The sequence below is a fragment of the Meleagris gallopavo genome, chromosome 4 (assembly GCF_905368555.1).
Source record: "Meleagris gallopavo chromosome 4, MGAL_WU_HG_1.1, whole genome shotgun sequence".
In the NCBI taxonomy this organism is placed as follows: domain Eukaryota; kingdom Metazoa; phylum Chordata; class Aves; order Galliformes; family Phasianidae; genus Meleagris; species Meleagris gallopavo.
Window position 1 is genome coordinate 30,206,078 of NC_139407.1, and position 26,093 is coordinate 30,232,170.

Genomic DNA, 26,093 nt, shown 5'->3' on the forward strand with positions numbered 1-26,093 from the left:
TTCACCACAACCGTTTTACCCCGTACTGGAATCTGATGAAGTCATGGGCAGCTCAGATTTCTGACTATGTTTCAAATGGAAAATATTAGTGCTATGCTGACTTTAGAGCCCGTCTGTGTAGTATTTATTCCTTACCTCCTAAGTGATTTCTCCTTACCTTCATGTGATTTCATGGAGATTTCTAGCCAAACTGCTCACAAGTGCAGCACACAAGACTTTCTTGCTTCCTTCAGCAAACTGGATTGAGATACTACTTTGTGGTCTCCAGAGTCATCTCCCACCTGGGTCCAGGAGAGTTCCTATTGCTCAAAGCAGGTTGCATGGCCCACAGTCTCATGTTAATGGGTTTGCAGTGTTGCTGCAGTGCTTTGTTAAGATCTATCCAGTGTGTAGGTGAGGTGTACAATACGGTGGCCAGTGCACATTTGTCTGCTTGGAAGGAAATTGCTCATCTGTGATAATAAATTTATTCCTGTTGGGTTTGGTGGCATGGACCATATGCTTAAAAGGTAAATCAAATGCAGTGAACTGTCATTATCTGCTAAGAGTGACGTGTCCAAAGTGACAGGAGGAACAGTGGCTTAGGTAGGACAGAATAACAAATTAGTGAGTTTCTGACTCTATCAGCTTGGAAGCAAAAGAATGCTGTGAGTGTGCTGTCATACAGAGTTCAATACAGGTATCCTGAATAAGGACCATCTGCCATTTCTGTAAGCTGTTGCTCAGAGCTTGTGAAAGGAATTGAGTTTTCTTACAACTTCAGAGAGAGCTAGGTTATGCACAGTGAAATCTTTCTAGCCCTGAAATGTCCTTATAATTACTAGGTATCAGAAATGAACATGTGAAAACTCAGCATTTGATGTGTGCAGCAGCCAGTAATTCTGTGTTGACTTTCAACCCAACAGATAAAGGAGTATGCCACAATTAGAAGTGAGGGCTTTTTTAGCTAGATGTATTCTTAACTAAATGATAGTAAATGTGTGTAAACACAGTCTAGTCCACACCACTGAAGTACGTGAATGTTTTTTATAATTATGTGTATACATGCGCTTAAAAGATCTTGTTCTACAAGCTGAAGGCAATTCTGAGCTGAATCAGACAGGATGAAGAATTTAGAAAGTCTCACAATCTGGCTTTTTATTTTTGAAAATGCAGGAACAGTAAGGTGGTATATTTCTGCATTGGAAGAGAGTCAACTGATGTAATTAATTCAGGAGATGGTTATGAAATGAGAGCAAAGAACATGACCTAGGCATGTATGGGTTAGTCACCTCTGGGTGAACCTTTAATTAATCACTTGAAAGCCTCATGCAAAACTTGATAGGAAGTATTACAGTTAGTAATGCCAGTTAATACATATTTATGGATCCTTTCATACTAACTTGATGTCTTTTTGTAAGACTGTAGGTTTTTAATAGAAGATACTTGTTAGAATATAATACATTGGTACCTCAGAGGAGATTCACAGAAAAACTGCTATGTGACTAAGCAGAGGAAAAACCCTCAAACTACTTCACCTAAATGACAGATGGCTACGGGTGAATGGATAAATTAGAGAGGATATTTAAAGGAATTTAATTATCAAAGGTTCTTCAATCTAGCTGTAAGACTAATGGAAATATATGACCAGAAGGTGAAGCTAACCCTATTCAAACTGAAAGTAATGCAGAGGGGCTTATATGAGATACCTCAGCAAATGTTATGATGTGTGTGTATTCATTTTCCGTTACTGATTGTAAAGTATGGGTGTATTTGGAAAGCTCTTAATTCAGGAAGCCTTAGAAGTGTTTTGGGCAGCTGTTAGTTATTTCTGTTTAAAAAAGGCTAACACAGAGCTTTCTGAAAAATAGCCCTAATGATTTCCAGCTTTTGCTAAATTAGGTGAAATGGAATAGTTGGTCTTCTTGCAAGGATGAGTTGATGTGACATTTTTTTAAAGGTTACCAGTAACCAGTACCAGTAACAAGTCAGCTTAGGATGAAAACTTAAAATGGCACAATCAGATTGGTTTCCATTGAAGTCCACTGATTGGTAGCCACTGCCTGAGATTTCCAGTGGAAGTAATGAGGCTTTCTGAACATCCCAATTGGCGTAACAGTGAGCATAGAGATAGATGGTTTTTCATCTCGTAGCCATGATCCAAATCTTTTTCTGAAACATATCTGAGTAGGAAAATTACAGGAAACCTGTGTTTCCACAGCCAACGTGAGGTGTACAGCCTTCCACTATGTGTTACATCAGTTAATAGTTGCCTGCTTGGATATTGTTGCTGTTGGAAGAGATCATGTAAGAAATTAACTCCCATTATTTTGTACTTCTGGTCCGCGCGTATCGTACCTACACTAGGAATAGGCTTATACCTCAAAAATCAAGTTGTCTCCTTAAGAATTGAGCTGTGACTGCAAAGCTACCAGATGGGCTTACAGGTCTTTGATATGTGTTGTATGCTCTGAGTGGAAATTCAAGGCATACAAGTTGAGCTTTAATTATTTATAGCTTACACGCTATTTAGATAGATCCTTCAAATGTGAGTAGTACTCTAGGTGCTGAACCATACAGAGATCTCAGCTCCAGCAGAGCACTAGAAAGTAGACAGGTTGCTATCTGGTAGCTCTGGGAAAGAAGTGTTTGGAGAGAGATGTAGTTTATGGTAAGCGATGTGGACGGTTAATAGCATCTTGCCCCAGCTTTGTTCTTTTTGCTGGCCTGAGTGCTTACCTCTCTATTTGAAACTGTGCTGCCTTGCTTGCTCCATCATCCTTTGTGCAGAGAGGATGCTCAGGTCAGGGTGGAACTGGGCAGAGTAAGCAGTCCTTAGATCTTCTGTCCCCTCCTACCTATTCTTCAGCAGTTACATCACTGATGCCGTCACTTAAGTGACCCTGAAATAGCAATAGGGAAATATTTAATGCAGATGCCTTATACAAGGATTAAAGAGCTGTAACATATGATTGAATAAATCCTAAGGTAGTGGATAGGCTTTCTGTGGTGCACCAGAGCATGCAGTTTGAACCATCCTGCACTGGAGCTGCATCTCTTGCACACAGTTCATTTCTGGGTACTGGGTCCTTCCTTCCTCCTGTACATTCATTGCTGGATGATACCTACTTCTGTGTAGGACTGCTGTAGTGCTCTCAAGGCTAATTTTAATATTTTTGGGGAGGAAAACTCTGGGTAGTATCTTGCTTGCCAGAGCAAATATGATTGGGATGCAGGGTACAACCTGTACTCCAAATTAACTAAAGTACTTACGTCGTTACTCAGTGTAAAAGTTGGAAATCCATACAAGTTCTGTCCACAGTGCCTCCTATGCATGCAATGCCTGATTATTGGAGTTACTTAACTCCTACTGATCTAAGGGAAGTGACAACTCTGAAAACTACTATATGGCATAAATGACAACTGCTGGTGCTTCATGTAATCTTTCCCTGGAGTTTGCTGAGGAATTCAATATTTAAGTGTCATCTGGTGTAGCTAAATGTGGTCTTATGGGTTCAGATAGAAACTGTCTAGAGTGCTCTTCACTTGTTAACCTCTGGGGCTGCTGAAAGCAGTAGAGATTGTACCTTTCATATCAGTGAACTGATCATCGGCTGAGCTGCCACTGGCAGCTTCCAGATCTCTCTAACAAGAGGCAAAATCTTTGTTGTTCTATTTTTTTTTTTTAGTTGACTTTCTGTGTAGATACAGTATAAGGAATAAGCAATTGATTTTTCTATCCTAAATGGGAACAATTGGTGTGTTTTCACAGATTTCTCTTCATTCTACTGGGACCTAAGGGCAAAGCAAAGTCATATCATGAGATTGGCCGAGCCATTGCTACCCTCATGTCTGATGAGGTAGGTGCCTTTATGATTAGATTTTTGAAGGTCCCTTCCAGCAGAATGTCTATTCTATTGTATTCTATTAATATTCTCCATGAAATAGGTTCTCCTGGGTTTCACTTCACTAGCAATCATTTTCTCAAGCAGATTTGGAGTTAACCCATGAATTCATGCAGTGATATGCATCTTGTGTCTCATTCCACAATCACAGTAACCCACAGATGCACTCCAGGTAATTGCTGCAGAAGTCTGTTTGGATGTGCCACCTACCCTCCAAGGAGTCCAAAGTATTTATGTAACATTCCACATCAGTGTTGCTTTTTTCCGTCTTCTCTCATCTCACTCCTAATACTAACACAAGGCCTTTCAGTAAAAATGGCTTGTACTTCTTGTTACTACTAAGTAAATGTTATCCTCATTTCTATTTCACAGAATTGAAAACAACCCCTTTTTGAAAGAGTCAAGCTGATGAGAAGATATGCTTTTTTGTTGCTTTGTTAAAGTATCTTTTCAAGTATAATTGAACTCTTGGATTTTTTTTTTTAAATGAAAGAAGTGGACAATTGCGTTGATAATATTTTTGAAAAATAAAAACACAGTTTGCAAAAAATCAGAAATGCCTGCAAGAAAGTATCTTTGTAATTAAATAACCGAAGGAAAGGGCTTTCTCTTTCTTTCAGCTATACAAAATACAAAGTTTTTCTGTATGGAGTCTCTCCTTGCAGGTGTTCCACGACATTGCCTATAAAGCCAAGGACAGGCAGGACCTGATCGCTGGCATTGATGAGTTTCTGGATGAAGTCATTGTGCTTCCCCCTGGGGAATGGGATCCAGCTATTAGGATAGAGCCACCCAAGTCTCTTCCGTCTTCAGATAAAAGGTAAGAGCAGGTCACAGGGCAGGGTTACCTCTGTACATCAGTTCTGAAAAAGTGAGGAATTGCTGCTGCTTGGGTGCACCAAGTTTATCAAGTAGCTCCAGGGGGATTTGTGTCTGCATCACTTTCTCTAGAAAGCACTGGAGATATTTTTACGTCTATCTTAATAGATTGTGGAAGTGGATGTTATTGCAATTCTGTACCCCTTGGGGAGTGGTACAGGGATATGGTGATAAATAGTGGGTATCTAGACACTTCTGGTGTTCTGCTTGCACTTTCTAACTCGCTGTGTTTAACAGTGGCCTCCAGTAGGTCAGCTTTCTAGCCTCCTTTAGGGAGCATGGCTTCAGGAAAGGATAATACCTCTGTAGTGGAACATTATGTGCATTCTATTTTGTGGAGCCATTAGGTAATGCAGTGAACCTCAGTTTGGCTTGTGTTCTTGCCTAGGAAAAACATGTACTCTGGTGGAGAAAATCTGCAGATGAATGGAGACACACCTCATGATGGAGGACATGGAGGTGGGGGCCATGGGGACTGTGAAGAGCTGCAGCGAACTGGCAGGTCAGTAATGCACTGTTCAGTATGTTGTAGTTTGTGTGATCCATCCAACATGACAGTGTTCTTCTTTCAGAAAATTCTCATCCTTTCAACTTTCCACCTTGGAATACTGTTTCAATCTATGCAGGTTGAGCTGTAACCCCAAATCATATGCTGTGGTTTTGAGCACCCATCTTGAGACTATCTGAAAGGTTCTGAACATCTAGTCTTGACAAATTATGAAGTGCCTTAAACAAGGCACTCAAAAGTGAAAGGTACTTGCTGGCACACTGCATGCTTGTGAACTTAGACAAATTGTAATGAGTGTAAACATGACAGGTACAGCTCCATTTTCCATTCAGATTGCTGGAAGCGCTTTAGCCATAAGCAGAGAAGCCCTGTTTTCAAGACATTCCTGTTACAGTGCAGTTGAACAAATGAAGGCTTTTATAGGATATAATATGGAAGGTAACAGAGCCTGGGGGCTATCTCTCTCTTTTATTACTCTATATGCAACATAAAAGTCTGCTAGAGTGGGGATGCAGTTCAGGAGGCTGTCAAACAACTTGCTCAGTACTGTGGGATCAATATATAGGTTTTTGTGTTGCTGTTGTAACCTCCCTCCTATATTTTTTAGCTTTTAGAAGAATATTTAAACTGTGAGGGAAATATCTGAAAGTCTGAAGTTACACACTGGTATGTACAGGGCAGTTAATAAATCGTTGTTCTGCATCTGAATGTAATGTGTGCCTGCCCCATAGCTCTGTGTATAGTGTCTGAACAGTCTTGCACAGATACTGATGAAGGGCTTTCCAGTTGCTATTTAGCTCAAGTGGCAGCTGAATTGTTATGTATTACATAGATGTAAGTTGCTGTTGGTGGAGAACAGCATGCAAGAGAGCAAGAGGCAAAACAAAATTTTTTTCATGTTGATAGAACCGTGTGGAGTTTCTGTGAGTTAATGATTGTTTTGTTTGGACTGTACAAAAAGAATATGTCTGCAGGTGGAGCTCTCCAAGATGATTTCACTTGCTTCCATTTTTATTTCCAGTTCTTTTTGTGGTTAATAGTTTGAAACATTTTTTCCATTTAGTAGATTGTTGGCTCACCCAACCATTGTGTCTGCCACGTGGAGAAATTTAGGCAAGGATTTAGACTGGAATTAATAGATTTTATTAGCTCAACCAATACAACTGGGGGGGGGGGGGGGATGGAAAGCCGGACGAGCTTCCTGAACTGCAAGCTTTTGTGGTTTGTTTCAGCAGAAGTAGGGCTTGTGTTTCTGAAATCGATCTCTTTCCAGCAGCATCACATCATGAAAGATATTATCTTTCTTATAACACTGTCAGTGATATCCCTGGACCACTGCAGCTGTGATAAGACTATTAAGTAATGTGATGACCTCATTCCTTTCAGATCATCCTTCATTTCTGGCGGTGTTTCCAATTACTTATCTTAGTGACTTTCACTGTAAAACATTTTATGCAAGTCTCCTCTTGCTTGTCTTTTCAGATTCTGTGGTGGCTTAATCAAAGACATAAAGAGGAAAGCACCGTTCTTCGCCAGTGACTTCTATGATGCTTTAAATATTCAAGCCCTTTCAGCCATTCTCTTCATCTACCTGGCCACAGTGACCAATGCTATCACTTTTGGAGGACTGCTTGGTGATGCTACGGAAAACATGCAGGTTAGCAATAGCTTTCAGATGCAATGATTAAGTCAGAGCTGACTTGCCTTTTGCTGTCTACAGTCAGAACTGAATTCTGAATACATTAGTAGAGGTATGGTGTGCTTCCACTGAAAACTGGCTTTCTTTCTCTGCTGTTGGACGGCTGTCCATTGAAAAATTGTACCATTACCTTAAATGGAGTTTGAAAGATGGCCAGGCAACAGAGAAAAACTTAGTAAGAATCCTTGCTCCTATATAGAGAAGTTCCTCGGATTACTCTCTGTGTTTTGTCTTGGTTGTACTGTTTCAGTCAAATTAAGTTTACGAAGTCTGATTCAAACTTTCCATGTCATCAGAGCATAGCGCTGTATTCTCTGCATGACTCGTACAACTCTTAGCAATCTCTGGACTTCTGCCTCTGTGCTAAAAAGAAAACACTAAGATTGATAGGAAAGCAGTGAAACAGGTGGTGTGGTAGAGGAGAAAAGTGAAAATTCTTTAGAAAGGTGAATTCCATGATAATGGAAGATTGAATTCTGGGAAGTGTATTTTATTTCCAGAGACTGACTGGATCAGCAGTAGAAAAAAGTAGGGGCTTCAAGGCGTGGCATAACTATATATGAAGCGTAAAAGAAAGGGACTCTGTTAGAGCACTGTTTTAGATTGTGTTTGATTGGGGCAGAATTATGCGTCTTAGGATTTCTTTTGTACTTTTAACAAGGAAGTAAATATAAGAACTTATATTTAAATAGATTCATCGCAGTCAACTTGAATGTCCTAATAATAGTTAAGCTCATATTGACAGTGACTGAATTATTTAACTCTGTAAATTTAATTTAAACAAACATAGAAAAAAGGGACACCTTTCCAGAGCAACTGACTTCCTTATCATAAATTACAGGTTCGAGTAAGATTCAAAGGCTGATGGAGTGCTAGAGATTCCTCCCCTTGGATAAATATGGTTTTCCACTTCCAAAACTCAAATCTGCAGCAGTTGTACAAACAGATGCACAATGCCCAACCTTAAAAAGTAATAACAGCAAATGGAAGCAGAGAATGAAAAAGCTTCCAGGATCCACCAGGGATTATCACTGTTCTATCACTGAGCAGCAGAGAAAAGCCTGCCTTCCCTGAACCCGCACAAGGAACAATATTTAAAGTAGGGGGAGGAAGGCAAAATGTTACCTGATTCCAAATTTAGTGCATACAATTATGTCACTTGTATGAAAAATCCTTCTTGATACCTTTGTATTCAGTGAACATATTTATCAAGTTGGCAAAAAATTGTTTTTGCACTGAAACATACAGTATAATTTCTTGATGCTCACGTAGAAAAACCTCAAGCAATTTAATTATTAACAAAACAAACAAAACAAAAACACCTTGTATTTCAAGAACCTGGAGATGTCATTCATCTGAGAAATGGTAAAATGACTGCCGATTTAATCAGAGACAATCCTATTGCTTGCACTTGGTTATATTGCTCAAAAGGACACACGCATTTTGCTGTCCTTTGTTTTGGCTGCTGGATCAATGGAAGAGAGAAATGTGCTCCTTTTTGTTCTGCAGCAGTAGGAAATTACTACCTTTGGCACCTGTTTTTCCAGCAGCAAAGTAAAAAGCAAAGATGTCCTCCATAGGGGTCATAGAATCATAGAATGGCCTGGGTTGAAAGAAACCACAATGACCATCTGGTTTCAATCCCACTAATATGCAAGGTCGCCAACCACTGGACCAGTCTGCTCAGAGCCACATCCAGCCTGGCCTTGAATGCCTCCAGGGATGAGGCATCCACAACCTCCTTGGACAATCTGTTCCAGAGCATCACCACTCTCTGTGTGAAAAACTTCCTCCTAATAAGAGGGTCCTCTTGGTGATGCTGCCAGATTTCCTTGATAGTGCAACTGCCTCACTTTCCTTGGGAGAATTTCTGCTGCTAGGCCCGTAGGTTACTTTCAAGTTGATAGAATCCAGCGTACATTTTTCCACTCTTCAGAAAAAGACAAAAGCTGCAGGAACAGCCTGTTTTGAGCCCACTGTTTTATTTTCCATGTTGAGGAGGGAAACCATTGATACTCTGTAGTTAAAAACACCACTTTGGTAGCAGGGAAGTTCTGGAATAAATGTTAATGCAGTGCAGCCATTTATGACAAGGAGAAGCAGAAAGCAAGCACTCAAGTCCTATAGAATGCTTTGCCCATTGATTCTCAGGTGTTTGTCCTCAGGAGGGAAACAGCCTCTCGGGTATTTCTCTCCAGACACCGCAATTTGCTGAGCTAAAATTGGCCTGTTCATATGTTTCTAGGGCCAAGTTTTAGTTCAGTCTTTCCAAAATTTCTCTCCTGAACCCAGTCCTCATAGGTGCAGAAATGTTGAGAAGTCCCACAGACTCATAGCAATCCTAAGAATCATTGTTCCTCTTGGAGTGTAGTGTCTATATGAACAACAAGGAGATTCACCAGAGAAAGAAAATATCTGCTGAGGTTGCTGCTGGCTTTGGACAAGTAAAGCAGGTGGAGGTGGTACAGCTTACAAGTGCATGTAACAACCAATTGAATTTGCTGTTTTTTATTTATTTAATAATTTAAAACGGAAGCACTCTTAGTTTCCCTGAACAGTTCACAGGTGGATCAGAGGCTCAGCAAGCCTGGGCACAAACGAGCTTTTCTTTCATCATCTCCATTCAACAAACCTTCATTCACTGTCATTCTTTGAGCCTGGAAGAGGTTTTGACTGCTGCTTTTCAACAGAAGAGAAAATGGTATGATCCTTGTGCTCAAGTGCTCCTGCCCCATCAATCTGAGTGAAGCTTCCCAAGACAAGCAGTTCAAGTTATTCCTCATCCCTCTGCTCAGAGGGATGAGAATCTAGGTTCAGGTCAAGTGTTGTCCAAACCACTCTGTATTTCTGTAGTGGAAAAGAGTTCAGAAGTGTGGTTTACTGAAAGACATCTAACAGTGTGAGCTGCATGAGATCTTCATTCTCAAAAACATAGAGGAGGGAAACTAATGCAGGCGCAAGACCTGACCCTCACCACAGGCTCCAGTGTTGTGAAGAAGAGTGAGAGGCTCTTTGTCACAGGTCATCTTCCCAGAATGTTTTTGTATTGGCAGAGCCTCATTAACTCCTAGTTTACATCAGCTCCTATGACTGAGGAGCAGCCTCCAAAGATTTTCCTCGCAGATGTATTATCCTCATATAAAGCGGTGTTCTAAGGACTACAGCATTTGTGCTTCTTGCTTTTTGTAAACAGCTATGTAACTAGCTGTGGCTCAGACACTCCAAATTGCTCAGGGCATGCTGTCTGTCCTGGAGTGCCTGACATGGCCGGTGTTTCTCTAAAAGCTCACTTCATAGTTTTCTGTTTCTGAGAAAAGACACTATCCTTAGCTGCAGACGCATGGAAGAATGCGGGGGAAAAGAGATTCCAGATGCTCTGCAGCCCGCACACCGGGCACACGGGCCTTCTCTGTGAGTAGTGCAGGAGGAGCGAAGAGGGATCAGCTGTGCAGATGCCATTCCTTTTGCTAAGAGTAATTGTTTCATCCTCACAAGTCCCCCAAAAGCTGTGAGCGAAGGCTTATAGGCTCCTGCCTGCATCCTCTGTAAGACAAACTGTAATCTTTGTATGAAGACTGCAGGGCTTCGCATTGAGTAGGGCTTCTCAGTGAGTTTTCCCTTGCGTGGATCAATTAGTGACTGTTAGTGATGGACATTCCCAATAGCATTTAAAAACGGAAAACACGAAGGATGGCACCTTATGCAGTGGTAAGGTTAGTTGTTTCCAATCCTTTCACATCAATAGTTTTCCTACATTGACAAGTGACCAACATGTGGCACAAACTAGACAACTTTCAAATCTTCCTTGCCTTTTGCTTCTCTGCGCAGCTGTCCTGCTGCTGTTTTAGTTCACCAGCTTGACACTGGTATTTTGAGATTTTTGTGTCTAGAAAAATAGTTCCTCGTTACTCCTTTGAAAGTTTGTGAGTAATTCAATAGATAATCTTTCTTCTGCTTGTACTTGGTGACGTACTGGTTTGACGTGTGAGAGCATAATACAGTGTCAACAGAAACTTTGGTCTTTCCAAGAAATGGAGGCACAAAACTTAAATTCCTTGTTACCACGGATAAATCAGAAAAATGGCAGCCCAACCCTGAACTTTGTCATGGATGGAAGAAGGATCTGTGTGTGCTTTTAATTGTGACTGCTCAGCATGTGCAGTGCTCAGGCTGCTGATTCAGACAGCCACAGCAAGGCACGTAAGTCTGCGCTTAAATCTTCACCTCATCATTGAGCAAGGGTTGTCTGTTCAGGTAAGGGTGACAGACACAGCTTAAATGGAGAGTCCAGGTCCATGCAAAAACAGATTAGTCTGGATAAGAGCAAATGAGGTAAGGTCCACCTATTTCTGCCATTTTTACCTAATGATGGATGCTCTATCAATAATCATGTTACTGGCAAGAAAAAAATGCTATTTATATTGCATCAGCAGCTTGCATTTTAAAAATAGGCACTGCCCAGCTATAGTTTTGGTGAAAATCCAAGAATGCATCAAGCACATTCATTTATCATTCCCAGTGAAGCTATTTTGCCACACATGCCAAAGGTAATTGTAGAGTCCATTACATATGGAATTTACGACTTGCTGGTGACATCTGATGAACTTGGGTTTCAAAAAAGGTCTGCTGGATGAAGTAGCCTTGTTTGGTTCGTATCTCATTTACTAGGAGTTATGTGAAAGAGTGAAACAGGAGAATCTGCTCTGTTGGAGGAAGAAGCAAAAAAATAAATAAAATCTGTGATGTTCTAGAGGACACCAGGACTACTGTGTAGCTGTGCTCTGCCCTGTCAGTTTGGGAAGCTCTGCAGATGATCTAAGAGATCATATCCCTCAGGTGGTCTTTGAAAACACTTTCCTTGCTTTTTTTGATGATAAAATACAATACAGTGTTACTAAACTCTGCCTCAGAAATAACTATAGGGTTTACTAGTTTTCCCGAATAACTGTAAACTGTGCAAGGTGAATAAATCTTTCTTTGTGGCTGCAGGAGAAGGCAGAGGATATTCTTCCTTTCACCTTGGATGTGTCAACATACAGCACCCTGCTAGTCACTACTGTAGTGACTGATTTTCCTGTAACAGTGCTACCAGAAAGGGTTATTAACAGAACTAACATCTCTTCTGTCTCTACTGCAGGGGGTGTTGGAGAGTTTTCTGGGCACAGCAGTCACCGGAGCGATATTTTGCCTTTTTGCTGGCCAGCCACTCACTATTTTAAGCAGCACAGGACCTGTCCTTGTCTTTGAACGACTTCTCTTTAATTTCAGCAAGTAAGCGAAAGGGTGGAAAGAGGGAGGAGGGGAGGAATGTCTTGCATGAGTAAAATGCTAGCTAGGGAATGAGATGGCTTGTGGGGGGGGAAGGAGGGGATTTAGCGTATGAAATGAAACATCCATTTGTTCCTTGTTGAGGCTGCAGTGCAATCACATCAGGGATTTTCACAGGCACGTATGCCCAGAGCACTGCCTGCTGTACATGGGTCTGTCTCCGCTGAGCCTTTTGGAAATGCTTTGCCAAGCCTGTGCTCAAGCCTGTGCCAAGCCTGCAATGCTTTCAACGTACTGTTCCCTGCTGACTGCTGTGTGTGTTTTCCTTGATTGCTGTGTTTCCAAAAGGAGCAAAGAAAGCAACAAAATCACATAACAAAATGCAACAGGTCTCAAGATTACCAAAAATTTGTTCCTAAGTCAGTATTCATTCGAAGTGTCTGTAAAGCTGGCAAAATATAATGAGTGCCCAAAGGAATCAGCATATTCACTGATAATTTTACATGCAGGACTGCTGATATTTTGGATGACATTTAGGAAATTGATAACTTGTACAGAATTGATAAGTTGTACAAAAAATTTGCCAGATCTCTTGTGGCCTTTATTCCTTATATCAAGGAGATAAAGAGAGTTCACAGCATTGCCAAGATTTCTATGGCAGGACAAAAAATTGAGAACTTTTGGTTTTAAGGCGTTGCTGCACTTTATGTCAAGAGCACTTGCCTGTGATATGGAACAGCTTTTCTACCATTTGCAGTTATTTTTAGAAAAGATCTATTGAATTATTAAGGTAAATATGGCTGCAGGTTGTAATAAGGCAGGAGATATGGTATATGTTTGTCTCTTTAATTGTATCTCCTTCATTACATTTAATCTGTGGAGGTACTTACTCAGAAATAATTGAGCGGATGAAATACGACTATGCCTTTCCTGTGAGTACTCTAAGTGTAGGAGGAGTCTTCTGAGGCACAGAACCTCTGCTAGGCAGACAATAAATTTATATGTCATCCCACATACACAGGACTGCTTTGGTAACATTTGCTCAGCAAATTTATTGATAATACCTGTATCAGTGTGGTCCTTGTTTGCAAAGGTCCTGCAACTCAGGATGAGATCAGGTCTGACTCTCGTCCCATATTGTCCAAGTTAGCACTATTTTATAATTTATTGTAGGATTTTAAGCCAGGTTGCCATTGTGCTGCTCTTCAATCCCTGTTCAACAGAGCCTTTTTCATGCCAACAGAGGCAGAGGTTCATCTTGGAGTTGCAGGTGCCATGGAGAGACTTGCTGGACCTTAAAGTGGTATGCAGCCTTTTCCTGCCTTCCCTAGGGCTGCCGCTCTCCATGGCACTGCTTCCGTGATCCTCCCAGTCAGCAGCAGAGGAGATGGACTTTGCAGACCCTCTCTTCTCCTTGCTGGTAGGTGAACAGGAATGAGAAAATGGGAGGAAAATCAGAAAAGCCTGGAGAAGAAAACTGGAAGCTACTCACTGGTGAGATCTGTAGCGGGTCAAGAAGAGAGAACACCTTTCTTTTCTTTCCTTGATGGCTATGAATGAATGAAATCAGGAAGAGATGTGAATAAAATTAGGAGCTGTTTGAATCTAGCTTGCAGGTCTAAGCCTGGATGCTGCACATCAAAGTTAAAAAAAACAAGATGGGAAAACATTTCCTATGGTTTTGGGAAGAAGGGGGTTATTTTTAACGAGAGAAGGAGATTTTGATTATAAAAGCAATTATCCTAACAACCTGCTTGGGCAGAAGGGCAAGATTTTTTGAGGGAGCCTTTCTCACAAGGAAATTGGAATCAAGTGCTGTGACTTTCAATAATGCATTTGTGGCTGTTCATATTCACAGCACCCTCTTCCCTGCTGGGAGCAAAATTAGAAAGCCTTGCCATCTACTGATTCATTTAAAGTGAGTGTGTCTGTGTCTGTGCAGATGCCTAAGAAAGCCTCTACTGAATGACAGCTAGCACTCCTGAAAGAAATTCAAAATACGTCATGATTGGGTCTTCGTTAGTAGCACAGTGCAGTTCTGTATCAACCTCTTTTGCTATGCTGATCCTTTTCACTCCCACTTCATTTAGAGTAGCAAATCAAACACTACATCTCTGCTCTGAAGAATTTCATTGACAGTACACTTACATGTAAATTTATCCTAAATTTGCTACTAATTAAAGAATCACAAGGACTCATGCACCTACAGCAATCACCGTATTGAGCTGGTGGGTTGCCTGGGACTGCTGCTCCCATTTTACAGAGTGCTAAGGAGGAGAAAGCATTGCAGAGACTCGTTTTGAATGCAGATGCATGACAGTGCCTGAACCTAAAATACCCTGGCCCAAGAGGAATGCATGGCATTGCCCAGTAGCAAGCCTTTAATTGGGACCTTGCCAAGTCTTCAGCATTTTCTCCCATTTTACAATTGTAAGATTATAGTTCCCTCCAGTTAGGTGCAATTCTTCCAATTCAGGTTCTCTACGGTTTTGTACTGTGCACCAGAAAACTGTCTTCAAGCCCTTCTGTCTGCCAGCCTTCCCATAGTGGCAGGTTAGGTGCTTGGGGAGTCATGGAGCACGGCACTGAGCTGCTGCAGTTTGCTGCCTGTGGGCAAATGCTGACAGGATTCTTTGTCACACCAAATTGAAGGGAGTCCGCCTGCAGTGGGGACCTGAATACAGAGTGGGACCAACCTGATGCCAGCTCTGAGGATGTCCTGTTTTACCATGTTACTCTGCCAGGTGTTTGATCTAAAACCATCCCTCATACTAGGAGCTAAGCCATCCCTAAGGCACGTTCAGCTCCCTGGAGCTGACTAGCACTTCCCACTGCAAACAGGTATGGGAGGATTTGTCTTCAGGACAGTTTAACAGTTTCCTTCTCCCTCATGCCTTTGAGAGTGTCTTGTTCCTTTTGTGCTGTTAGGTTTCAGAGCTGTGGGTGGTTATCTAGTGCAGCTTGCATTCCTAAGGTGTCTTGAAGAGGACTTCTGCTCCTTCTAAAATATTTCCTAAAGAAGATTCACAGGGAGCAGCGTTCATTTTTCTTAGCAGACTTAATGTAGCTGGGGGAAACAAGAGATTCCTGGACTTTGCAGTCTCCTCGCAGCTTTCTGATGCTGTCGGAGACCTTGCTCTGAGACTTTGCAGAGAAAATGCTCCTCCTTCTTTGTCATCACAGTCCAGCAGGGCATGGCTGCCTGCTTTCATGCAGAAATAGCTGGGGCTGGGACCCTGCTGCCTCCCATTCCCTTTCCCAGAATGGGCAGCAGTCTACCTTGGCAGAGTCTTACATTCTCTGCTTTTTGATTTTCGTATTTCTTTGGTCTTAAAAGCCTCCCTTTGAACTCACTGCAGTTAGGGCATGGCAGTCTCCTGCAGCAAACAAACTTCCCAAGGAAGAGTGATATGATTCACCCCATCATCCCTCCACAAATGCCATATCCTGGCACCTGAGTTTGTCATCTTCGGGTTTGCATTTCTTTATCTGCTGCTGGTACTTTTCTGCAGATAATGCAAGAGTATGAGACATGGAAGTGCAGGCTTCTGAGTGAGAAGCTTGGCAGGAAATTGCTTTTCTAAAGGAGATTTGTAAACTGTAGTTAAATCTGCAGCTGGTGGAAAGCTGTCCAAGTTCAACTGCTCTTGGTCTGGGTGGCTGGATGCTTGGCCCTTTACAACTCTGTGTGTGTGCTTGCCAAGGCAGGATTTATACTGGGAAGCCTAGAAAGAGCTTGAATTCATTGGTAGCATTTATTAATGGAAGCAGAAGCAAGAATGATCACTTTTGCAAGCTTTTCTGCTACCTCAACTTTGAACTGCACCATGTACTTTTATGGAGTTGGCTAGATGAAAACAGCTTAGTACTTGGGCACAATTTTGTTTAATCTAAAAATAAGCCCTGGACCCAGAGGCTTTACATTCACCACTTCTCGCTAGAAAGTGCTAATTCTGTATGGATTTTTCTAATCCCTGATACTTTCCCTCCCTTCCACCTGTGTCTTGTTGCAGAGACAACGATTTTGACTACCTGGAATTTCGTCTCTGGATCGGCCTCTGGTCAGCCTTCCAGTGTCTCATTCTTGTTGCTACTGATGCCAGCTTCCTGGTCAAGTACTTCACACGCTTCACCGAAGAAGGTTTCTCCTCACTTATTAGCTTCATCTTCATTTATGATGCTTTCAAGAAGATGATCAAGCTGGCAGATTATTACCCTATCAACTCCGAGTTCAAGGTGGACTATATTACACATTATTCTTGTGCCTGTGAACCACTGGGTCCAGGTAAGAGAATACTTTATTGACCCTCTGATTTGCAAACACAAGATCTTGCTTGCTTTCATTTATTTATTCGTTCATTTATTTATCAGTTGCACTGTGGCTTAGATAACAAAGAAATAGATGAATCCTTCTTTATCAGTTTTCTTCCAATATCTGATCTTAACCTTGAAAATTTTCAAGCAGAAGTATATATTTTACCTGGTATGCCAACTGGAATTTCTTTCTAGCCAACCTTTCTGACACTCCTCATGTGAGCACTGTTACGAGTGGAGAAGCTGTCTGCGTACCTATGTCTCCTCACAAATATGTGGCCATTAATGCTGAACAGTGTTTCTCTGAGAAGGCTAGGACACCTGAAGTGGTGTCAAGGGCACTGCTGTGGTGCTGAAGTCAGTCCTGGTATCCGCTGTGTGGTCTTGACAAAGGACAGGAGCTGGATTTACTCAGTGCGTTAGCCAAACATGGGTGGTTTTGCACTTCCTGGCTGCGCATACCAGTGGAAAAGCATGAAGAAGTCCTCATTAGAGTAGAAGGAAAGCGTATCCATCAGTTCAGCCTATTACTAGAGTGTAGACTGCAAGGCAGGTGTAGCCAAAATATGTATAAGTCTGGTAATACAACCGAGAACAAAAGGTTACAAAACAGATACCAAACAGAAGTAATGCTGTTACCAGTTGGGAAGCTGTAATCTATCCTAGGATTCTTCCAACAATGAGAACTGAGTAAGCAACTTTATCTGTACTCAAAGTAAACATCGTATCATCTCAACATACCTGTCAAACAGGAAAAATATCTGGCTCCTGCTAGCTGCAAAAGATGTTGGAAACTGGACACTTACATTGGCTATTAAATGCAGAGTCACTGCAAGCACTTCAGTGTTGGTCTAATTCTGCTTCCATTTGAATGGCAGGGTGATTTCTCTCCTGGTGGTTGAGTAGTTAGTTTGATTATGTCTCTGTCTAACAATGCAATACTGGAAAAGTCTCAGCTTCCCAGATGAATGCCTAGGGCATGGACCAACTGCACAGGACAAATGTGATGGTAGAGCTGGAGTGCGTTGTTTCATTTTGTAAGAGATTTGTGCCCAGAAGTACAATGCCAATCTCTACTTTCGTAAGCAAGTGGGGGAAAGATTAGCATGCATTGTTTGATAAAGTTCACAAACCATCGCTGCCATGATTCTCTTTTCATCTTCTTTGCCTCCTAGCTAAATGGTTATTTCAGAAAGTAAAGATAATTTGAAATCAAATGATTCCTCCCTAAAGCCTTGCTTGATGTTTCCATCACAGAGTAGAGCAGCAAAATTTTCATACCATGGAAGTCCAACTTTGTGAGCACCTGTGCATGCGTATACGCATATCTTTACATCTGTGTGCCTAACTCACCTTAGGCAGAACTGGGCCAGTAGTTGAAGTGAGATGGAGGTGTCTTGAAATAGGAGGTAGAGAGAGAGGGATCAGTAAACCCTTTGCTGGTCTTAAGCCAGTAGATGGATCCTACTGGCTGCATTGTTTGGAGTTTTATCAGGAGGGTGGAAGTTGTCATCATCTTTGTATGTTTCTTCCATAGTTTTTGATCTAACACTGAATAAACTTTGAATAGGAGGAGTGAGCACGAAATACTGGATATACTGTCAGCAGATTGTTCAGGCAACCCTCTGGAACTTCACTTCAGACACACCAAATTCTCCTGCATGGACCTGTGTGGGTGTGTGGCACCTCAGGCACAGAGGCTTTCACAATACAAGTAATGTTTGCATTTCAGAAGCTGCCAGAGTTGAGGATGATTGGAAACAGTAGACTACCTGGGAAGAGAACAGCAGAGTGATCCCATATTTAAACTCAGTCTGAAACATGCTGAAAAACAAGAGTCCTATGAATGTGCAAGTGCCAGGGTTAAGGTATTTTTTTAAGGTACTTATACTAAGTGTTCTTGGCAGTAGGCAGACCCTTTTGGTATTCTCATCTGTTGGTTGGTGACAGTTTGGCACCCCTGCAATTACGCATGTCTGTGTAGCTGTGTCTCTGCACAAACCCAGAGAGCATCCAGCATAGATTTGATTCTTACTCCTTTAAAAAAAACAAGTTTCCACATCAGCTGCTTGTCACAGCTGCAGAGGAATTTTTCTTCTGCCATGCAGCAGGTAGCAGCAGCAAAGTTCCCCATGCACCGGTTTAGGCTTTTTAAAATTATTTTTCATTTCTGTTAGTGAGACTTGCTTTTAGAGTCTGCATTGGTACCCAATCTGTGTTGCTCAGTTTCTGCTCTGTTCTTTGCACACACCCGCACACAGAGGCCTCAGCCAAGACAGCAATATCTCCCCAGCCCCATCACATGCTCTGGGGTGGGCAGCTGTTTTGCAGCCCACTCACATTAGAAGCTCTCATAGATGTTCACACGGATGTGTTCTGCTGACAGGATGAGAAGCTGAGAAGCTGGCCAGGTTGCCAGCCTTAAGCCTCCAATAAGTTGCAAGCAGGGACCAGGCTTGGGTAAGCACAGGAAGTATCAGCGCCAAAGATGCCATACTAGCAATCACTGCTGCTCTACTATAAAGGTGGGAAGAAAACTTTCTTCATTTAGGACTGAATAGCCTTTAACTAGGGTGTGAAGTCAGGCAAGACCCTACAATAATGCCTTTGAAATCACTGATGGGATTTCTGTGTAAATAATTACACAGTGTGTCATGCAGAGACTTCTCCATGATCCCTATACCTCTAGTCTGTGTCTTTGAGTAACGTGCACTGTTTTACGATGCAGGTGGAGAAACCCAAACACAAAACCACACTCCATTCACTTTTTCAGGAGCATTATAATCCACATAGCAGCTATTGAGACTGGAGTCGAAAGAATCACAGCTGCATAGAAAGTTTCTCCGTGTGCCAGCAGAGAAGTCAGAAGCAGCAAAAGAAATCCTCTGCACTCTTGATGTATTCTGTGGAGGGAGAAGAAGAGGAAAGGAAAAGGAGAAGGAAAGGAGAGGAAAAGAAGAGGTAGTGGGGAGGACAAAAGAGGAGTGTTCCTGTGGTACCAGGAAGGAATGCAGCAGACAGTGAGGCCCTCTGAGGCTGGAGCATCTGACAAAGCATAAAGGCTGTGTGCTTGAACATAGAAGGGTCTCAATAGCTCCTTCAGTGCAATGATTCTTACTGAATTCCTCTTCTTGAACATGCCCAGAGTAGACGAGCTTCTCAATACTAAAGGCTTTCTACCTGATCTATGAAATGTATGGAGAAGGTTTTGATTCAGTTGGAGATGTCAGAAAAAGAGCACAAAACACTGTAAAAAAGATTTAACTACTACTCAGACTTCCTGTCTCCAGAACAGAGGTGCATCACTCTCCAGGCTCAGTTCCATCCTTGCAGCATGGCTTACAGTTTGGTTCAGCTTTATACTCTCAGGTGTTGGTCTCAGGGGTAAAACTCCCTACACACTTGAGGTGTACAGGCATTTCTGTACTGAAGGGGGTTTGTGCCATTACAAGGAAGATGCCAGCAGCAAAATCTGTGGTAATGCTTCCAAGCATGACGAAATTGATGGCCTGGCAAGAATCATGAGATGTTACAGAGGCCTGGAAAGGCTGCCTGGGGTTAGTGGCATTCTACTAGTTATCTAGGCCCTGTTATATTTCAGTATAAAAGGCACACGCACTTGCTCTTTCCCCAGTTAAACCAATGTGCCCTGTATGGTATTTTAGTAAAACTTCTATAATGTTACCAGATATAAAAAGATTTACAAAACCTAAGTAATAAAGAAGGACATAACTGACAAACCTGTTTGTTGTTCTTTTTTGCTGTTCTGGCACCGTGCTCTCAGTATTCTTTCTTCTGTTCTCTTTTGCAGATAATAGCTCGTTTTTTAACAGAACAACTGTGTCGTCAGCTGAGGGGCCGTTCTATTCCTCTGCTGAGATGGTAAGTGAGGCTTCCAGGAAGGCAGGCTTTGAAAATATTGGTGTGGGGTTTGGTGGCTGTGAAAGAAATGGGAGCTAGCATCCCTCCATGGCTCACACTTTCACTCTGCAGAGCAACAGTATTTAAGCAGCAGGCCAGCCACAAGAGCCAAAGCAGCAACTCTTGCTACTTATTGTTTTTTTTTTTTTTTTTTAATTAAATAGAATCAAACACCAATCCTAAAATGGTGGAAATTAAAATAGGTATTTATTTTAGCAGTGCTGTTCCAACCTTCATTTTGGAACATGTCCTATAACCTGGCCGCTTGTGACCATGACCTTCCAGTGTGCGGATGTAAAAAAAACTTGCATGGTTGAAACTGCTGGCAGCTCCTAGCTCTGCTCTCCTCCTTTTGGTATGATAGAGCCAGCAGTTTACACCTTGGTTTTATTTCAGTTATTCTTTCCAGTGACATTACTTGCAAGTGCAGTTTGTGGGCTTCTCTGTTTGCCTGGAAATTTGCTGCCTGTTTCCCTGATGTATTTCATTTCCCCACTTTGTATTGTACTTCTCTGTCTCGGAATACACCTTTGCAAAGACAGGGACTACGTAGTTTTTAAAGGCGGTAAGGGCCGTGTGTTTCTGCTGCGCTGTACAGATAGACCAGTAATTGATCGCACATCTTCACACCAAGACTCCCACTTTGCCTCAAACACCATAAAAAAGTTCTACTGCACTTTATCATCCAGGGATTTCTTGTAGTACTGCATGCACAACTGGATATCAGCAATTCCTTGTGAATGGCAGCTGTTGGAAGCTGTGTATGCTGTCAGAAGGAGAATGGCTCTCCCTAGGGATCAATAGGCTCCTTGTGTGCAGATCTCATTGTGACCAGCAGCAATGATAGGAGAGTTGTGGCCAGCCATTCTACTGGAAGGCCCTGTTTTCCATCCTGTTTTTTTTTTTTGTTTTTTCTGGCTTTTTCTACATTTCCCTCAAGTAGTGAGCTCTGGATGATGATGAGAAAGAACCAGGTCTTGATGGGCTCAGATATTTCTGTGTTTTATGCATAGGAGGTTGAGAGGCAGAGTAGTAACTTTGAGCTGAAGAACACAGATCCTCCCTGTCTGCATTTCTTGTAGGATGTTGCTCTTTCTGTGTGGCACCAGGTAGATGCCTCCTCCTCCTGCTGGGCCTTCTGATTTGGGCATGCTGTACATGACTCTCCAGGCAACAGAAGTGAGGCACAAACCTGAAGGAAAGGGCATTCCCCAAGGTCTCTAAGGGGCTGGTAGCAGAGTGAAGAAACAGAAGCAAGGTCTTCTGATGGCCATGCTGCACCTCACGTGCCCTTTCCTGCTCCTTGCCTTCCTCACTGCCCCACCCCTGTCAATTTGCTGTGCTTCCCTGAGCATTTGAGTTCACTGCTTCTGGAAGGGCTGCAAGTGAGGGCCTAATTGTTCAGCTGCCCGTCACACAAAATAACACTTGGGGAAGTGATGAGCAGCCCCGAGCTCTGACACAATGCCAGCCGTCAGGATGCTTAAATCCACCTGTCAAGAGGAGAGTGCCAGTTGCCACTTCTGTTTCATTAACAAGAAAAACTGTTCATGTTATTTATGTATTTAGCATTTGATTGTCAGTCTCAGGAGATGGGATGCACGCATTAGAGGAAGGCAAAGAACTCAACTCGGAGCTGGAGACAAGAAAAGAACCCAACAAGTTGCATTTCCAGACTGTCCTTTGCTGGATCAGTGATATTGGCATCTCAGCCCTCCTCCCCCAGAGCCCTGTTTTGTGACACTGTTCCTGCCACCCAGCAGGCCCAGAGGCAGCTCCCATCAGACTCAATTGTATCTCTTTGGCTGATGTTGCAAAGTGCTGGGGGGGTATGCTGTCCCCATAGCAGCTGAACTCTCCTGCTTTAGTCTTGGTCTTTGGCAGTGCATCTCAGACTCCTGGCTGTACCAGTCAAATGGTTGAGTGGCTGTGAGTACTTCCAGGAGGGACCACTGATGCATACAGGTAGTAGATTTGAGGGAAAAGGGATGCCCTATTCTTTCTGCTCTTTGGTATTCCAAACAGTAATTTTAACTATTGAACACTCTGGCATTTATTTCTGTAGCTTGAAAAGCAGAAGTCATAGTGGTTTAACTCTGTAGCAATAGGACAGATAAATATGATGGGAAAGGCATTACAACAGAGGTGTGATGACAGAAGGACCGGTACAACAGAAAGATACTATAAAGGAAGGGAAGAAGATTGCTCACCTGTATCGGAAGATTCTAGGTTTTCAGTGGAAGGCTTCACCAAGGAAGGATCTCCAGAAAGATCCTTCCCCTATTGCAGTCAGCCCTTAAATGGGATCTAAGAAAGGTGCAGCCAGGCTCCACCCCTTCTTGTTGCACAGCTGAATTGCCTTCATCTGTGCTCCCAGGGCTGACTGAGTTTTTTCCCCAAGTGCTCAATCAGTGGTTCAGGCTGTGACTCAACAGTTCCCATACAAACTCTGTGGGAGGTATGCAGGCAAATGCACAGTGTACAAAATTTGCCCCCAAACTTTGGATTTTCTCATCTCTACTCTACCCTCTGCTGTGGTCCAGAAGCTAACAGTCAGGGCAGACCTACAGAAACCCCACTGATGTAGGACAAATTGCTGCTGCTTTGTGCCACAGAGAGACACAATGCTGAGAGAGCAAATGTATCATCACTTTGGCAATCAGGAACACTTAGCTGTTTCTTCTCTTGTTGTTTTCTTCTCCCTTCCACCTCCTGCTGCTATCACCATCAGCACAATCATGCCGCAGTTTAGCTAGAGCTCCTTGAGTTCACAAAATCTGCTGAAGAAGTTGTAATTTATTACAGGTAGCTTCAGAACGCTTGATTACCATCCCATGTCTGGAGGCATATGTGATGTATTTTTTCAGTACGCCCATATGAACAAGATAATAGGTAATACATGAGGCCTTGAAGCTTTAGTCTTCAGCAAGAATCTTAAGTATTTTTAAGACTTGGAATGTAACTTTGCTTAACTCCCTAGCTGAAAATTTTCCTTTTAAGCAACAGTGTATTTTGTATCATACTGCTTTCCCTAAAGAACATCATTCTTCTGGTAAATTGCATGTCAGCCTAAATTGGTCTGTGTCCACGTTCATCATAATTTTTCTACAGCTAAAATATTTGGAGTAAAAGACTCTCTTCTCTCTATTTTTTCACTGTGAGGTATTTTGTTGTTGTTATTTTAATTTAAATATTAATTCTCTATGTTATGGTTCCTGGGACTGTTATTTCCTTCCTCTGGGTTTTCATGCAGAAACAGAGCAGTAGAGACAATGTGATTCTAAAACTTCTCAGATACGCAGAATTTTTTAGGTACTTGGATTTATTTAAAACTTTCTGTGTATTAAGCATGTGTATTCTGCATTCCCAGTCTTCTTTAAGACCGCGCTCTTTGCACACCTGAAGTACCTCATAAGCTCAGTGCTTTATGTACGTTTAAACTCTTGCTCTCTTGTGGATTTGTATTTGTTCTGTCCTCATCCACTACACTGACATTATTATGAATTATACAGGTGCAGGGGGAGGCAAAGATCCTTTCTCTGGCTCTGCTTCACCATAAGCATTAGGAAACAGATGATCATCTAGCATGCCCTGTGCAGCTCTGGATTCCATGATGAAATATGAAATGCAAGTAATGCCTCTCTGTCTGTGCAGTAGAAGTCATTATTAGTAATGAACTATTCAAATCAGGATGGGCTGGGGAGCCCCATAGTGGGAGCTGAAATATCTCCCTGAAGGTGGAAGTGGCTGGGCTTGGTGGTCAGCCTGTACAGTGAGCACTCATGGTTGAAAGTACGATGGAAAGGAGCTTCGTCCATCCTTTGTATATAAAGTTGCTATATGAAGAGTTGCAACAGAGAGCTTAGTTTTTGCCTTTGATTTATTACCTAAACCAAAGATCTCTGTCTTCTTTCCAAGGCCTTAGACTGTCTTAAGTTCAAAGGTAACACTATTCTCTCTGAATTAAAATCCATTCTGCTTGCCCACAAGCACAGAGATTTTTAGCTTCTGCTCCATGCTTCCTTTTTCTTTCCTACCTTTTTCGTGATGCTCTGTCTCTGTGCCTGCTCTAGCATAGGCAGTGCTTATGTGAGCATGGCTTCATGGAAATGTTCTTTTTTCCGCAGTACAACACCACCATCGACTGGTCGTCTCTGACAAAGAAGGAGTGCTTGAAATATGGAGGACACCTTGTGGGCAACAACTGTGGATATGTCCCTGACATCACCCTTATGTCTTTCATCCTCTTTTTTGGCACCTATACCTGCTCCATGGCCCTGAAGAAATTCAAGACTAGTCGCTATTTTCCAACCACTGTAAGTCTCTCCTTTCACACTAGCAGTTGGCTTCTCTACTCTTTCAGAGTGCAAAGATGAGCCATCCTTTTGTATAGCTGTCAGATGGGGACAGATGCTTTCCAGGGAAACCAGATTGTTTTTGTTTCAATAAAAACATGGTATTGGTTAACGAAGGTATATCATGGAATTGCTTAGCCTTTTCTTTCTCAGTGTTTTTGGAGGACACAGGCAAGTCAATAGAAGAGCCAAAAGAACCACAATCTGTCACTGGAATGTAACAATTATTTTAAAGGTACTGAAGACAACACTTCCAAGCAAAGATGCACAATAACATAATTTATCAGTCTCACACAATAGTAATTTAGACCTATATAGTTTCAAGTGGCCATTTTCAGTGCCAGACACAAAGTTTAATGTATGTACTGACTCTGTTATAGAATGTATGGACGTTTTACAGAAATCATAGAACCAAAAGGGACAATTAATTACTATGTCAAAAAGTTTCCCTGCTTATAGCTAGAGGAGGAGTGTTTGCTTTGTTACTGAATAGAAGTGGGTAAGCTTGTTGTCTGCATTGAAAAGGAGAACAGACACATCTTTTATATTACCAGGTAGCATTTGAAATAGTCAGAAATCCACAAAAATGTTGAACTCTGCTACAGCCCACATCTAGCGTTACCTGTTACACTAGGGACTTAAAACAGGAATTCCATATCTTCTCTTAGGATCAGATGCAAAATAGGGATGTCCTGATAACCTTTGAATTGACTTAAACAAGGTTTTGCTCAGACTTCCAGCCAACTTATGTGCACCTCTCAGGTACATCTGCTTATTCTGTCTCTGCAACTGAGCTTGCCATGACAATTGTTAAACACAGAATGGCAGTGGATAAAAAAACAAACAGGTCTTTTGGCTGTGAGGAGTTCACTTGAAATATAGTGGACAAGCAGCTCTGCCCTCTCCAAGATATTCTGCCTTTGGCAGTTTCACCAGTTTTCTTCTGAAAGAAGACAGCAGGTTTCCACTTGTAGCCAAAAGCCATGTTTGTGTAAGGCTTGTGCCCCATTTTGGCATTCTAACACAATGAGACTTATCTTGCAAGGATTTTTACTGTTCTGTTATGTTACAACTGAACCTCTGTTATTTTTAATAAAAAATAAATGAACTCCATCCAGCCTGAAACGCAGCTCAATTTATCTGTAACCATGTGAACCTAGGAGGCCTGGAAGGAGCATGTACTAAAAGATCACACAGAGTTACAGACAAGCACAGTGGGGCCAGCCTGGTTTAGTTTCAGGGTCCAACCAGTGGCAGGTTTACAT

The 26,093-nt window shown here is 42.1% G+C and overlaps 1 protein-coding gene across 4 annotated transcripts in view; it reads left to right on the forward strand.

The window, feature by feature from the left end:
- SLC4A4 (solute carrier family 4 member 4) overlaps nucleotides 1–26,093 on the forward strand; it is a 221,139-nt gene that overhangs the window by 165,122 nt on the left and 29,924 nt on the right. For all 4 annotated transcript variants that reach the window (XM_085222689.1, XM_085222693.1, XM_085222690.1 and 1 more), the window contains exons 9-16: nucleotides 3,752–3,839; nucleotides 4,550–4,704; nucleotides 5,152–5,265; nucleotides 6,754–6,928; nucleotides 12,108–12,241; nucleotides 16,252–16,523; nucleotides 20,364–20,434; nucleotides 24,601–24,789. In XM_085222689.1, the coding sequence (XP_085078815.1) occupies nucleotides 3,752–3,839; nucleotides 4,550–4,704; nucleotides 5,152–5,265; nucleotides 6,754–6,928; nucleotides 12,108–12,241; nucleotides 16,252–16,523; nucleotides 20,364–20,434; nucleotides 24,601–24,789 (1,198 nt within the window). The remainder of the gene's footprint in view (nucleotides 1–3,751; nucleotides 3,840–4,549; nucleotides 4,705–5,151; nucleotides 5,266–6,753; nucleotides 6,929–12,107; nucleotides 12,242–16,251; nucleotides 16,524–20,363; nucleotides 20,435–24,600; nucleotides 24,790–26,093) is intronic.